General features: G+C 41.5%; 1 protein-coding gene across 1 annotated transcript in view; it reads right to left on the bottom strand.

The window, feature by feature from the left end:
- Nucleotides 1–577: 577 nt before the first annotated feature.
- Nucleotides 578–14,605, bottom strand: part of LOC109905272 (leucine-rich repeat and immunoglobulin-like domain-containing nogo receptor-interacting protein 2) — a 381,644-nt gene continuing 367,616 nt past the window's right edge. The window contains exon 5 of the mRNA XM_031790222.1: nucleotides 578–3,673. Coding sequence (XP_031646082.1) covers nucleotides 1,817–3,661 — 1,845 coding nt within the window. The 5' untranslated portion in view covers nucleotides 3,662–3,673 and the 3' untranslated portion in view covers nucleotides 578–1,816. The remainder of the gene's footprint in view (nucleotides 3,674–14,605) is intronic.

A 14,605-nucleotide genomic window follows, 5' to 3' on the forward strand; every position in this document is an offset into this window, starting at 1 on the left:
AAATCAGTCTTGAAAATGTAGTGAATTGGGCAGCATTGTATCTTCTGTAGCATTGTAATCTGCTATCTGCTTAACCCAGGATACCCCTCTGATTTGCTGTCCTCATCCAATTATACATGGTATGCCTCCAGGTGCTCATTTGGACTGTGTCAGAAGGTTAAATGAATTCCTCCACATTCCTCCTCTGATAGCGCCTTCCTCTTGACACAAACTACCTGCAAGATCATGCTGTCAAGGCTAGACATTTTGCACCATGCCTATCTGATGTGCATTGATTTTAAAGGTTCGAGGGGGGTATCACACAAAGGTTCAAAGGTTATGGTTTTTAGTGAGTGAAAGGGATAATTTTTGTGTACAGTAATTGAACATTCTGGAAAGGCAATGCCTCAAACCATTTAATTTTCTCAACCTGTGATCTGTCGTAAATGTGTTTCTGCAGATCTTCTGATGGCCTTGTCAACCTCATCTGATGTTGTAGAAATGCACAACCCTTACAATTCACATACACTGTAAAACAGTAGAGTACAATTCAGTTTCTTTAATGCCAGTGATTGATATTTGAAATGTTCCAATTTAACAATTTTATTCAACCATATGGCTTTTCCCTGTTAGTGGTACTTTGCTGTTTCCAGATGTTCAACAGGCAGATAATACTATATACTGATAAATACCCAATTTAGCTTTGTCATTGTAGTCAATATGTAGACACACTAAATGTTACAAATAAATCTTATTTTATTTCACATACATGATTTTTTTTTTACTTTGAACTTGTCACAATCTAAATGATTCTACAACAAAATGAGGAACTACCACAACAAAGTCAACATTTCTTACTGGGGAGAGAAGATATCAACTTCACTGCAGCAAGATGGACACATGTATTTTGTCATTAGGCAAAAGGTTACGGTCAAAGTAATAAAAAGACAAAAATAGGATGAAAAAGTGGTCTTTGTAGGTTCTCTGTCAACTTCAAGATCCTCAAAAGTATTTATTACTCCCCAGAATAGTGTTATAATACTAACTTTTTTTTTAAACCTCAAACCTCTTTGATAAATAAAATACATTTTCATTTATGGTTGACAATAAATAAAATAAAATATTTAGGGGAACAGGTATCTTTTCTCCAGTGTGACGTTGCAATCCTGTAGAAGCCCTTTCCTATTTTCATGGACAATTTCTTAAGTGGGGAGTTACAATTTTGCTTCTTAGGTTGGGGGAATTGAGATTTTGGCTGACGTTGCATCCCATGAGTATTGCTATGAACAGTTTGTTTTGAATGAATATGTACATACACGTACATAATGAAGCATTTACGTACACATATGCAAAGATTATGGTCAGAGGGAATGATGCTCAGTTTGATCAGTCTGTTCTGTGAGTAAGCATGGTGCAAGACCAAACAAATAAGAGTAATACTTTTAGATACAAATTTGTACTGTACACGGTTCTGTAGTGTCTTTAATTCCAACCCAGCACTTATGGATTCCTTTTTGGGTATATAAATTGAATTTGAAAAACTTGATTACTGACACCGATTCCTTACAGGTCACCTGGGTAGCAATTAAGTTCATTTCGGAGGATCCGTGTTAGACAGGCTCACTGACAACTGTGCAAAAACATACGTCACAATGTCGTAGCATTGCATCCAATAATATGGAATGATTTGGGACTGCACTCCTGTGTCCTGTTATGGCGCTCTGCAGTGCTATTTCCATTCCCGGTAGCATTCTCATGCAGTAGTGGGAAATTCAGCAGTTAATAAATAATCCTTAGATTATTCCCAACATTTGGATTCCCAGATTCACAAACCATGTTAGATCATTTTCATGTTAAAGCGACGGGGTCCAGCTTCCCCCTCTGCTCCACCATCTAAAGAGGTGCCATTAGACTTGGACCGAGGTACGTATTCAATATCTATGTTGTTTTTATGCTTCCCTTTGCCCCGACTCCAAACGAACAGGAGGAGGAAGCAGAACAAAACCACCCCCAGGAATGTGAAACAACCCATTGCTGTCGACACTAAGATAGTCTTTAGGTCCAAGCCGTAGGTCACGTTGACAGTCCCATTGGTAGTGGCATTGCTGGGATCTGTGTAGTACTGGGTCCTGTTTGCGTAGAGCGACCCCAGGCTTTTCACTGCTAGGGAGGTCATTAATGAGTCGTTACCCGCAGTGTTGGTTGCCATGCAAAGGTACACCCCGCCGTCCTGCACCTCGGCCGCCTTGATCTCCAGCGTCCCATTGTTGTGGACCATGACTCTACCGTGGCTCTTGTTGGTGAGGAGGCGCCGGCGTGGGGACAGCCACGACACCACCGGCCTGGGGGTCCCCTCAACACTGCAGTACAGTCTCACTGGCTGACCTTCGTCTACGGCAATTGTTTGCGTCTTGTTCTCCCGTATTTTGGGCTTGGTGCACGTCACATAGTAGGAGAGCAGGGTCTCCTTGAACTCCCTGAAAGGCCTGCCGCGGATGCCCTCGGGGGTACTGCACTCCGGCTGCGAGTCACCAAAGTAGATGGACTGCCTCCTCTGCAGGATCCACATGAGGCGGCAGTCGCAAACCAGGGGGTTGTCATCGATCAAGAGTACCTCCAGAGCCTCAGGAGCTTGGAAGACACCCTTCTCCAGGGTCTCCAAACGGTTGTGGGAGACGTTGAAAACCTTGAGCCACCGGAGGCCCTGAAATGCGTACATTTCAACGGTCGACAACTGAGCCCCGACCAGATGCAGTTCCCTTAGGTGCACTAACTCCGACAGCATCCTGCCTTCGATGTGTCTGATGCGGTTGAAGGACAGGTTGAGGAGCGTCAGGTAGTGCAGGTGCTTGATTGCCTGGTATGGGAAGGTGGACAGGTTGGTGTTGGTGATGAAAAGCGTGGTCAAATTGAGGCCGTGCAGCGTGTTGGCAGGCACACTGTCCAGCGAGGTCCAGCTGTCAATCTCCAGGTGGCGCAATCGGAACAGCTTCTTGAAGGAGTAGGCATGCAAGGTGCTGATGCTGAGGTATCGCATGTGAAGTCTTACCAGGTTGTGCAGGTGGGACAGGGCCTCAGTAGGCACCACTGTCAGATTGCATCTCTCCAGGGTTAGAGTCTCTAGGCTCAGCAGTCCACTGAACGCCCGGTGGGAGATGTACACTAGGTCATTGTCACCCACCTCCAGGAACTTCAGATTGTTCAAGTCCTGGAACATGTAGTCCAGCAGGATGACAATATTGTTGTCGCTGACATCCAACCGGGTGAGGTTGGACAGGCCTGTGAAGACACCCATAGGAATGAGCTTAATACGATTGCTTTTGAGACTAAGGGAGTGCATGCTGTACAGAGGGTTGAAGGCCCCCGGCTCCACATAGCTGATAATGTTCCCACTGAGGTCCAAATCCTCTAGACCAGGATAGGGGGCAAAGTCATCCGGGTTGACGGCCTGCAGCTTGTTCTTGCTCAGGTCCAGGATCCTGGTCTCGATGGGGATACCGTCTGGGATGCTAGGTAGGCGTTTGCGGTGGCACAGGACCGACTTGCTCTGGGCCGAGCAGTCGCAGCGGGCGGGACATCCCAAGGCGGAACCCACGAAGACGGCCACAAGAGCCAGTCCCAGGAACGGTTGCCAGCATGAGAGGGCCGTGTGCAGCATGACTTTACTCATACAGTCGACCATTCTGTCACGGCTCTACGAGAGAGAGGGAACACACACAACAAGAGAATATAATTAGAGAGCATAAATTGGTAAGAAAAAGTGACATGTGAAAACCTTCATGGATGTCAATATAAACATTCTTTTAAGATTATAAATGGACATTAAAATGGATGAGATCATCTTATTACTGTGGTGAAATTGACTGTCATCTTATTTCAATGAACATTGAGGACAGATTAGAATGGCCTTGTTTCTCTGACGCAAATTACTCATTTTCAACATCCTGAGCCATCATAAGCATTTCACACAGTACTGCAGCTGAAACCAGCAATCATGCCCCACCTATATCCCCTGACTCACATACTTATTCAACATACTGTCACAATTTAGGCCAATTAACTCTTTTCTTTCAATGGTTTACTCTCGTGCTTTGAATTTAAGAACAATTTGTAGTCATTTGTTATATTGGTTGGGTCTCCTTATAACACAAATCACTTCATAGAGTCTGCAGTCTATTGTGTTTCATCCACAGCAAACTGATCAAGGGAGATGAGTGGAGGAGTTATAAGAAAACGGCCTCTATGATACATCCGATCATTATTCTAACCAAGAAGGATTCAGTGGATTGTTCGGATTTATATGTATTACTTGTGCAAAATATGTAAGACCATAAGCAGCTAAACAATGACGCTTAATCTTTTCATGTTCATATTGTAAAGTGAGGAATTGCTAGCAACAATGTTTGTCCACAAGTTTTTTCCCAATTCAACTTTTTTAAATCCAAGATGTTCCATCTATTTCCATCTCTGTGTGTTTTCTTCACATTGAAACAGTTATATTGTTTATACAGGACCATATCTTTTGCTTTTCTGACACTTACACTGAAATAATGAGCATGATTTTATTGATTTTCTTAGATAAACTTCCACCCCTCATAAGTAATAGAAACTGCACACCAGCTGCAAAATGACCATGGAACAAAAGAAAAAAACATGATTGGAAAAACATGATTATTTCCGCCATCCAAACACATTGAGAGTGAACACAATCAACACGTAGAAATTGTTGGAGGGCAGAACCTAATGGGAAGAAAATTAGGTTTGTAATTATACGATTATCACAAAGGCCGCAAAAGCTAATAAATGAAGATCCGGGAGGTTAATCCGTTTTTAAAAATCCAATTAGAAAATGAATCCAAAAGATGTCAAAACAAACACCATCACACTCTGAAAGAGTAGCATCTGTAGTCAAGATGTGTCTGCTTTTTCTTTTCAGCAGCAGAGAGTGGGGTTGAGATATTGCCTCTCACCTGTAGTAATAGGATGGGCCAAAGCCTTACACGGAACAAGATTCTCAAATAAATTCATTCAACAGTAATGTAATGCCTCAGTGTTACCCGAACACTTACTCATAAGGGGCACAGGAGAACATGCCCCATCAGATTTGTCCTGTTTAACACACACACATACATACATACATACATACATACATACATACATATATATATATATCATTCAAAGGTATGTGGACCCTTTAAATGAGTGGATTTGGCTATTTCAGCTACAACTCTTGCTAACAGATGTATACAATCGAGCACACAGCCATGCAATCTCCATAGACGAACATTGGCAGTAGAATGGCCTTACTGAAGTGCTCAATGACTTTCAATGTGGTACCGTCATAGGACACCACCTTTCCAACAAGTCAGTTCATCAAATTTCTGCCCCGGTCAAAAGTAAGTGCTGTTATTGTGAAGTGGAAACGTCTAGGAGCAACAACGGCTCAGTGCGAAGTGGTAGGCCACACAAGCTCACATTACGGATCCGCCGAGTTCTGCATAGAGCATAAAAATCATCTGTCCTCGCTTGCAATACTCACTACTGAGTTCCAAACTGCCTCTGGAAGAAACAGCAGCACAAAAACTGTTTGTTGCGAGCTTCATGAAATTGGTTTCCATGGCCGAGCAGCCATGGGCAATGCTAAGCGTTGGCTGGAGTGGTGTAAAGCTCGCCGCCATTAGAGTCTGGAGCAGTGGAAACATGTTCACTGGAGTGATGAATCATGCTTCACCATCTGGCAGTCTGACGGATCGAATCTGGGTTTGGCAGACGCCAGGAAAACGCTACTTGCCCCAATGCATAGTGCCAACTGTAAAGTTTGGTGGAGGAGAAATAATGGTCAAGGACTGTTTTACATGGTTAGGGCTAGGCCCCTTAGTTCTAGTGAAGGGAAATATTAGTGCTACAGCATACAATGACATTCTAGACGATTCTGTGCTTTCAACTTTGTGGCAACAGTTTGGGGAAGGCCCTTTGCTGTTTCAGCATGACAATGCCCCCGTGCATAAAGCGAGGTCCATACGGAAATGGTTTGTCGAGATCAGTGTTGAAGAACTTGACTGGCCTGCACAGAGCCCTGACCTCAAACCCATCGAACACCTGTTCAATGGGTTTGAGGTCAGGGCCTAATCGCCCAACATCAGTGTACGACCTCACTAATGCTCTTGTGGCTGAATGGAAGCAAGTTGCAACATCTAGTGAAAAGCCTTCCCAGAAGAGTGGAGGCTGTTGTTGGGGGTCCAACTCCATATTAATGCCCATGGTTTTGGAATGAGACGTTCGACGAGCAGGTGTTCACATACTTTTGGTCATGTAGTGTATATTATACATATTATTGCACATTTTGTTGTGTTACAGCCTGAATTAAAAAATCGATTACATTAATTTTTTTCTCACCCATCTACACACAATACCCCATAATGATATAGAGAAACCTTGTATTTAGAAATGTTTCCAAATTTATTGCAAATGAAATAATTCAGAAATATCTAGTTTATTAAGTATTCAAACCCCTGAATGTTAGAGTCACTTTTGGCAGTGATTACAGCTGTGAGTCTTTCTGAGTAAGAGCTTTGCTCACCTGGATTTTACAATATTTGTCCATTTTCAAGTCTTGCCATAGATTTTCAAGAAAATTTCAGTCAAAACTACAACTTGGTCACAAAGGAACATTCACTGTCTTCTTGGTAAGCAACTCCAGTGTAGATCTGGGCCTTGTTTTTTCGGTTATTAACCTGCTGAAAGGTTAATCTCCCAGTGTCTGGTGGAAAGCAATCTGAACCAGGTTTTCCTTTAGGATTTTGCAAGTGATTAACTGCATTCCATAACATTTTTATCCTGAAAATCTCCCCAGTCCTTAACGATTTCAAACATACCCATAACATGAATGCAGACACCACTATGCTTAAATATATGGAGAGTGGTACTTAGTAATGTGTTGTATTGCATTTGCTCCAAACATAAACTTTGTATTCAGGAAAAAAAGTTAATTGCTTTAAACATTTTCTTAACAGTATTACTTTAGTGCCTTGTTGCAAACAGGATGCATGTTTTTGAATATTGGTATTCAAATTGGATGCAGTTTATCACAGTGCCATCGGTTTTGTCACCAAAGCCCCATATACTACCCATCACTGCGACCTGTACGCTCTCGTTGGCTGGCCCTCGCTTCATACTCAACGCCAAACCCACTGGCTCCAGGCCATCTACAAGTCTCTGCTAGTTAAAACCACGCCTTATCTCAGCTCACTGGTCACCATAGCAGCACCCACCCGTAGCACGTGCTCCAGCAGGTATATCTCACTGGTCACCCCCAAAGCCAATTCTTCCTTTGGCCGCCTTTCCTTCCAGTTCTCTGCTGCCAATGACTGGAACAAACTGCAAAAATCACTAAAGCTGGATACTCTTACCTCCCTCACTAGCTTTAAGCACCAGCTGTCAGAGCAACTCACAGATCACTGCACCTGTACATAGCCCATCTGTAAATAGCCCATCCAATATACCTCATCCCCATACTGTATTTATTTATTTATCTTGCTCCTTTGTAATGCCTTTGTAATCTTCTGCACATTCTACCATTCCAGTGTTTAATTGCTATATTGTAATTACTTCGTCACCATGGCCGATTTATTGCCTTACCTCCCTTATCCTACCTCACTTGCACATGCTGTATATAGACTTTCTACTGTGTTATTGATTGTATGTTTGTTTATTCCATGTGTAACCCTGTGTTGTTGTATGTGTCGAACTGCTTTGCTTTATCTTGGCCAGGTCACAGTTGCAAATAAGAACTTGTTCTCAACTAGCTTACCTGGTTAAATAAAGGTAGAAAAAAATAAGATTAAAAAAAGAAAATATGTACAGGCTTCCTTCTTTTCACTCAGTCAATTAGGTTAGTTTTCTCCTATTACAACCATCAACCTCTTGAAGCTAGGGGGAACTATTTTTATTTTTGGAAAAATAACATTCCCAAAGTAAACTGCCTATTTCTCAGGACCAGATGCTAGAATATGCATATAATTGACAGCTTAGGATAGAAAACACTCTAAAGTTTCCAAAACTGTAAAAATATTGTTAAAAACGCTTGTATTGTTTTCGCTGTAAAGCATAATTTCAAAATCATAATTTCAAAATCTGAGACGAAAGGGTGATTTCCAAGAGGGGGAGGGTGGTTTCCAAGAGGTTAAACTATGTAACTGTTTTAAAGTCAGCATTGGCTGAGAGGTTTCCTTCCTCTCTGGCAACTGATTTATGATGGGCGCCTGTATCTTTGTAATGACACACCTCAATTTATTTAGGCTTGCCATGACAAAGGGGTTGAAGACTTAATGACTCAAGTGATTTTTTATTAATTTGTAAAAATGTTAAAAAACAGAAATCCCACTTTCACATGATGGGGTATTGCATGCAGGCCAATGACAAAAAAAAACTCAAATTAATCCATTTTATATTCAAGCTGTAACACAATAAAATGTGGAAAAGGTGTAAGGCTGTGGATACTTTCAGAATGCACTTTATACAAAACATTTAAAACACCTGCACTTTCCATGACATAGACTGACCAGGTCAATCCAGGTGAAAGCTATGATCCCTTATTGATGTCACTTGTTAAATCCACTTCCACCAGTGTAGATGAATTGGAGGAAAAAGGTTAATTAAAGAAGGATTTTTAAGCCTTGAGACAATTGAGACATGGATTATGTATGTGTGGCGTTCAGAGGGCGAATGGGCAAAACAAAAAATGTAAGTGCCTTTGAACGGTGTATAGTACTAGGTGTAACAAGGCTGGGTATTTCACGCTCAACAATTACCTGTGTGTATCCAGAATGGTCCACCACCCAAAGTACATCCAGCCAACTTGACACAACTGTGGGAAGCATTGGAGTCAACATGGGCCAGCATCCCTGTGTAACGCTTTCAACACCTTGTAGAGTCCATGCCCCATCACATTGAGGCTGTTGTGCAACTCAATATTAGGAAGGTGTTCCTAATGTTTTGTATACTCTTTCTCGCTGTCTCTCTCACTACTACTACTACTACTACTACTACTACTACTACTACTACTACTACTACTACTAGCCACCTAGTCATTTTATGAAGTTGACTTCAGCTAGCCCAGATAGCTAGGTATCATGTTGGGAGATTGGGAACCTATGTACCAAAAAGCAATTTCAGGGTAACAATCAAGTTTGAGTAGGTAGCTTGTCTAACTATCTTAGCTGGGGTTTGTAGGGTTTAGCAAATCAAGCATAATAATATACTGAATAAGACTCACATTCCTTTCAATATTTTATCCAGATTCTAGCAGAGATGCAGAGAAGCATATTTGGTTTCATAAACAATTTAACACCAGTCAGGAGGATACAGATAGCTCAAGAGTTATGCTTAGATCTATAGCTTATAGCTTCAATCTGTGTGTAGTAATGTTATCTCAGAATGCAATTTCACATGGCTAGTTATTGCCTAATGTTAGCTAGCTAACTAGCTAACATTGAACCTATTTGGTTCATTTTAATTAGCTATGACAATTGGTTTGTATTGCTAGTACTCTATGGATTGGGATTATGGTTTATTGTTTAGCTGGCTAGCTAGCTAGCTCCATGTATAAACAAAATACCCCAAATTAAAGCTGGCTGTTAGCTAGCTAGCTGATGTTAGATGGCTGGCTCGCTAGCTAACATTATTTTTAGGATTTGTGTGTAGTATGTTAATGTTTTCTCAGAATGGCATTTCGTATCGCTAGTTATTGCCTAAGGTTAGCTAGATAATTTGTCTACTTTAGCTAGCTATGACAATCGGTTTATATTGTTAGTACTATATCGATTAGGATTATGTTTCATTGTTTAGCTAGCATGTGTAAACAATAGGCTCCACTTGGCCAGATGATTACATGACCAATCAAGTTAGCCAGGTGTGTCTGACGGTGATTATTGCTATCTATTGTATAATAATGCCAAAATATTTGTTTCTGGAATTTGTCTTTCAGCATTAGTAGAACATGCCTGATTCTCCTCTACCAGTAATACTAGGAGAATGGTCCAATGCCTGCCATCAAAAAGATAGCTGGCCCAAACAGGCACAGGTCAAATTGTATTTGTCACATACACAGGGTTAGCAGATGTTATTGCGAGTGTAGCGAAATGCTTATGCTTCTAGATCTGACAGTGCAGCAGTATCTAACAGGTAATATCTAACAATTCCACAACTAAACCTAATAGGTAACAAATATCACAACAAAACCTAATACACACAATCGAGTAAAGAAATGGGATGAGAATAGTTAAGTATAAAATATATATGGATGGGCAGTGACAAAGCGGGTAAGATTCAATAGATAGTAAAGAATAGATAGTGAAGGATACAGTATACAGTATATACACATATGAGATGAGTAATGTGAGATATGTAAACATTCTTGAAGTGGCATTATTAAAGTGACTAGTGTTAGATTTATTAAAGTGGCCAATGACATCAAGTCTTTAGGTAGGGAGCCGCCTCTCTGTGCTAGTGGTGGCTGTTTAACAATCTAATGGCCTTGAGATAGAAGCTGTTTTTCAGTCTTTATGTCCCAGCTTTGATGCACCTGTACTGATCTCGCCTTCTGGATGGAAGCGGGGTGAACAGGTAGTTGCTCGGGTGGTTATTGTCCTTGATGATATTTTTTGCCCTCCAGTGACATCGGGTGTTGTAGGTGTCTGGTAGGGCAGGTAGTTTGCTCCTGGTTATGCGTTGTGCAGACTGCACCACCCTCTGGAGTGCCCTGCAGTTGTGGGCGGTGCAGTTGCCATACCAGGTGGTGATACAGGCGGCAGGATGCTCTCAATTGTGCACCTGTTAAAGTTACTGAGTGATTTCTGTGACAAGCCACATTTTTTCAGCCTCTGAGGTTGGAGAGGCGAGGTTGCGCCTTCTTCACCACACTGTCTGTGTGCGTGGACCATTTCAGTTTGTCGGTGATATGTACACCGAGGAACTATAAACCTTCCACCTTCTCCACTGCTGTCCTGTCAATGTGGATAGGGGAGTGCTTTGCTGTTTCCTGATGTCCACGATCATCTCTTTTGTTTTGCTGACATTGAGTGACAGGTTATTTTCCTGACAACACACTCCGAAGGCCCTCTGCTCCTCCCTGTAGGCTGTCTCGTCATTGTTGGTAATCAAGCCTACCACTGTAGTGTCATCTGCAAACTTGATGATTGAGTTGGAGGCCACGCAGTCATGGGTGACCAGGGAGTACAGGAGAGGGTGTAGGTGAAAATTCATGACTATGGTTGATTTTCAGTAACCTATGTTGTTGTCTTTGAAGTAGAAAGAATAACTGATATAAGTTTAAATATTAGACATGTGTAAAAAGAATGAAGGCTGAACCTATGTGAGTGTACAAAACTGGATCAACATCGAATTGACCATTGGACATGTAAAAAACAGAACGTAAGCAGAATCTGTGTGGATGAGGCAAGGTAGACTAACAAGACGTGACTGGTCTGGGCCATATCTGATCTTGCGAAGGCTACTGGACACACACATGGGTAAATCATACATGAACAACATCGGCCTGAACTTGTAAAGACCTCTGGACAGGAACATTGGCTTAGCAGTGAGTGGCAACAGTAAGAGGGGGCATGTCATGCCACCAATAGACTCTATGCCCCAATGTCTGAGCTAATAAGAGAATGGAAACTAAGACAACAAGATTCATAAAGTGGAGTGATGACGTTATGTAAGGAAAAGACTGTATAAAAGCCAAGTGCTAAGAATGAAGTGTTAGTTCTTCCATGGAATTGCTCGGCTTTGTTACTCTCCGTAATAAAGTCTATTTGAATTCACAAGCTCCGGTATCTGAGAAGTATTTGATTCAATATTTTCCAGAACAAGGGCTGAGAACGCACCCTTGTGTGGCCCCAGTGTTGAGGATCAGCTGAGTGGAGATGTTGTTTCCTACCTTAACCACCTGGGGAGGCCTGTCAAGAAGTCCAGGACACAGTTGCACAGGGCGGGGTCGAGACCCAGGGTCTCAAGCTTAATGGTGAGTTTGGAGGGTACTATGGTGTTGAATGCTGAGCTGTAGTCACCTGAAGCATGAGGATCTGCAGCGAGTGGTGAACTTCATCAACAACTAAGCAGATGATTATGCAAAAGTATTACCAGGACACCACCCAGGGCACAAACACTTTGGTGGAAAGATGCTGCCATCCCATGTGACAAAAGCAGCAGGGTGGCGTCTCTACAAGGAATCGATTAATATAATTTTGAATATAATTTTCATTGCATTGTATGAGGTTATTCTTCTTATCTAAACTTGAGAGGTAAATTTATGTAGTATAAGGTTGTAATGACTTCTACATGTTTTTGGTTATTTCCTGTTTTATAGCTTCGATGCTCTGGAGCCTGGTGTTGTTGTCATCAAGGAGTGTAACGCTGACATTCTGCCTCCCATAGATGGTCTGTCTGTACAAGCACCACCTGGACTGGACACAGCTAGACAAACGTATGTTTTTGAGAAGATCAGGGAGTTTTGTGACGAAGAGGCTACGGACATCACATTCCCTGCACCAAAGTCAAGGACAGTACAGAAGATTCCCTTGTTCATGTGTGGTCCGGACGGACCAGTTATCAGCACTATCTGCAGTGCCTCTATTCACATGACTCTCTCCTAACACACACGCCATACATTGCTGCTACTATTATTTTTTTATCCTGCTGCTCAGCCACTTTACCCCTGATTGTATGCATACTACTACCTCATTGTACATACAGTATATTATTATTATATATATTGACAATATCTATTCCTGATATTGCTACTGTGCAAGGAACCATTTGCCTGTACCGTTTACACCTTCTGTAAGGACCATCATCTTGGCAAGATGTGGCTGGAGGTTAATAGCAATTCTTTCACATGACCTATACATTTAGACAAGTGTGTCTGGGTAAGATTCATGCAATATTTACAAAATATGTTTTTTCTGTTTACCAGTTTTTTCCCTTATTGTAGACTACTACTTTTACCACTTTTAGTCTTAATCTTCACTACACTACCCACTTTTTAGCACATGACCTCACATGTGAATCCTTAAAGAGATGGATGGGGCTGGAGTGAGGGTGTGAACAATGCTGAATGGGTGGAGACAAAAGAGATCTCTCCAGTAGGTACCAAAACATTCATAGGTAATTTTCTCAAAACTTTCAAAGCAGAATTACTTTCCTATTGTTCCTCAAAAATGCAGTGTATGATATACAATTGTGTAGCTCTTAGTCTCTACTTTTATCCAATGTAAAAAAAAAACACTATTTCAAATTTGAGCCAGTCAGTCACAAATGTGACTAGTTTCAGGAAACTAGGTGTATGTCCCGTGTCACTACTTCACAGGAGAGCCATTTGAATGCACACTTTTTTTTGACTGCTTTTCCTTCACTCTGCGGTCCAACTCACCCCAAACCATCTCAATTGGGTTGAGTTCAGGTGATTGTGGAGGCCAAGTCATCTGATGCAGCACTCCATCAGTCTCCTTCTTGTTCAAATAGCCCTTACACAGCCTGGAGGTGTGTTTTGGGTCATTGTCCTGTTGAAAAACAAATGATAGTCCCACTAAGAGCAAACCAGATGGGATTGCATATTGCTGCAGAATGCTGTGGTAGCCATGCTGGTTAAGTGTACATTGAATTCTAAATAAATCATTGACAGAGTCACCAGCAAGCACCCCCACACCATCACACCTTTTCCATGCTTCACAGTGGGAACCACACATGCGGAGATCATATGTTCACCTACTCTGCGTCTCACAAAGACACGGCGGTTGGAAACAAAGATCTCAAATTTGGACTAATCAGAACAAGGACAGATTTCCAAAGGTCTATTGTCTATTGCTCATGTTTTGTGGCACAGGCAAGTGTCTTCTTATTATTGGTGTCCTTTAGTAGTGGTTTCTTTTCAGCAATTCGACCATGAAGGACTAATTCACGCAATCTCCTCTGAACAATTGATGTTGAGATGGGTCTGTTACTTGAACTCTGTGAAGCATTTATTTGGGCTGCAGTCTGAGGTGCAGTTAACTCTAATGAACTTACCCACTGCAGCAGAAGTAACTCTGGGTCTTCCTTTCCTGTGGCGGTCCTCATGAGAGACAGTTTCATCATAATGCTTGACGGTTTTTGCGACTTCACTTGAAGAGACTTTCTTGAAATTGTCTGGACTTGGTCTTTAAGCAAATAGAGCTATCTTCTGTATACCAACCTTACCTTGTCACAGCACAACTGATTGGCTCAAATGCATTAAGAAGGAATTAAATTCCACAAATGAACTTTTAATAAGGCACACCTGTTAATTGAAATGCTTTCCAGGTGACTAACTCATGAAGCTGGTAAAGAGAATGCCAAGAGTGTGAAGAGGTTGGCTACTTTGAAGAATCTTGAATATAAATCATATTTAGATTTGTTTAACACTACATGATTCCATATGTACTATTTCTTAGTTTTGATGTCTTCACTATTATTCTACAATGTAGGAAATGGTAATAATAAAGAAAAATCCTTGAATGAGTAGGTGTGTCCAAACTTTTGACTGGCTATATATATATATATATATATTCTTGAAGAATATCAAAATATAAGCTTGTTTTTCTCCAAT

This window comes from Oncorhynchus kisutch, linkage group LG15 (genome assembly GCF_002021735.2).
Source record: "Oncorhynchus kisutch isolate 150728-3 linkage group LG15, Okis_V2, whole genome shotgun sequence".
NCBI lineage: Eukaryota > Metazoa > Chordata > Actinopteri > Salmoniformes > Salmonidae > Oncorhynchus > Oncorhynchus kisutch.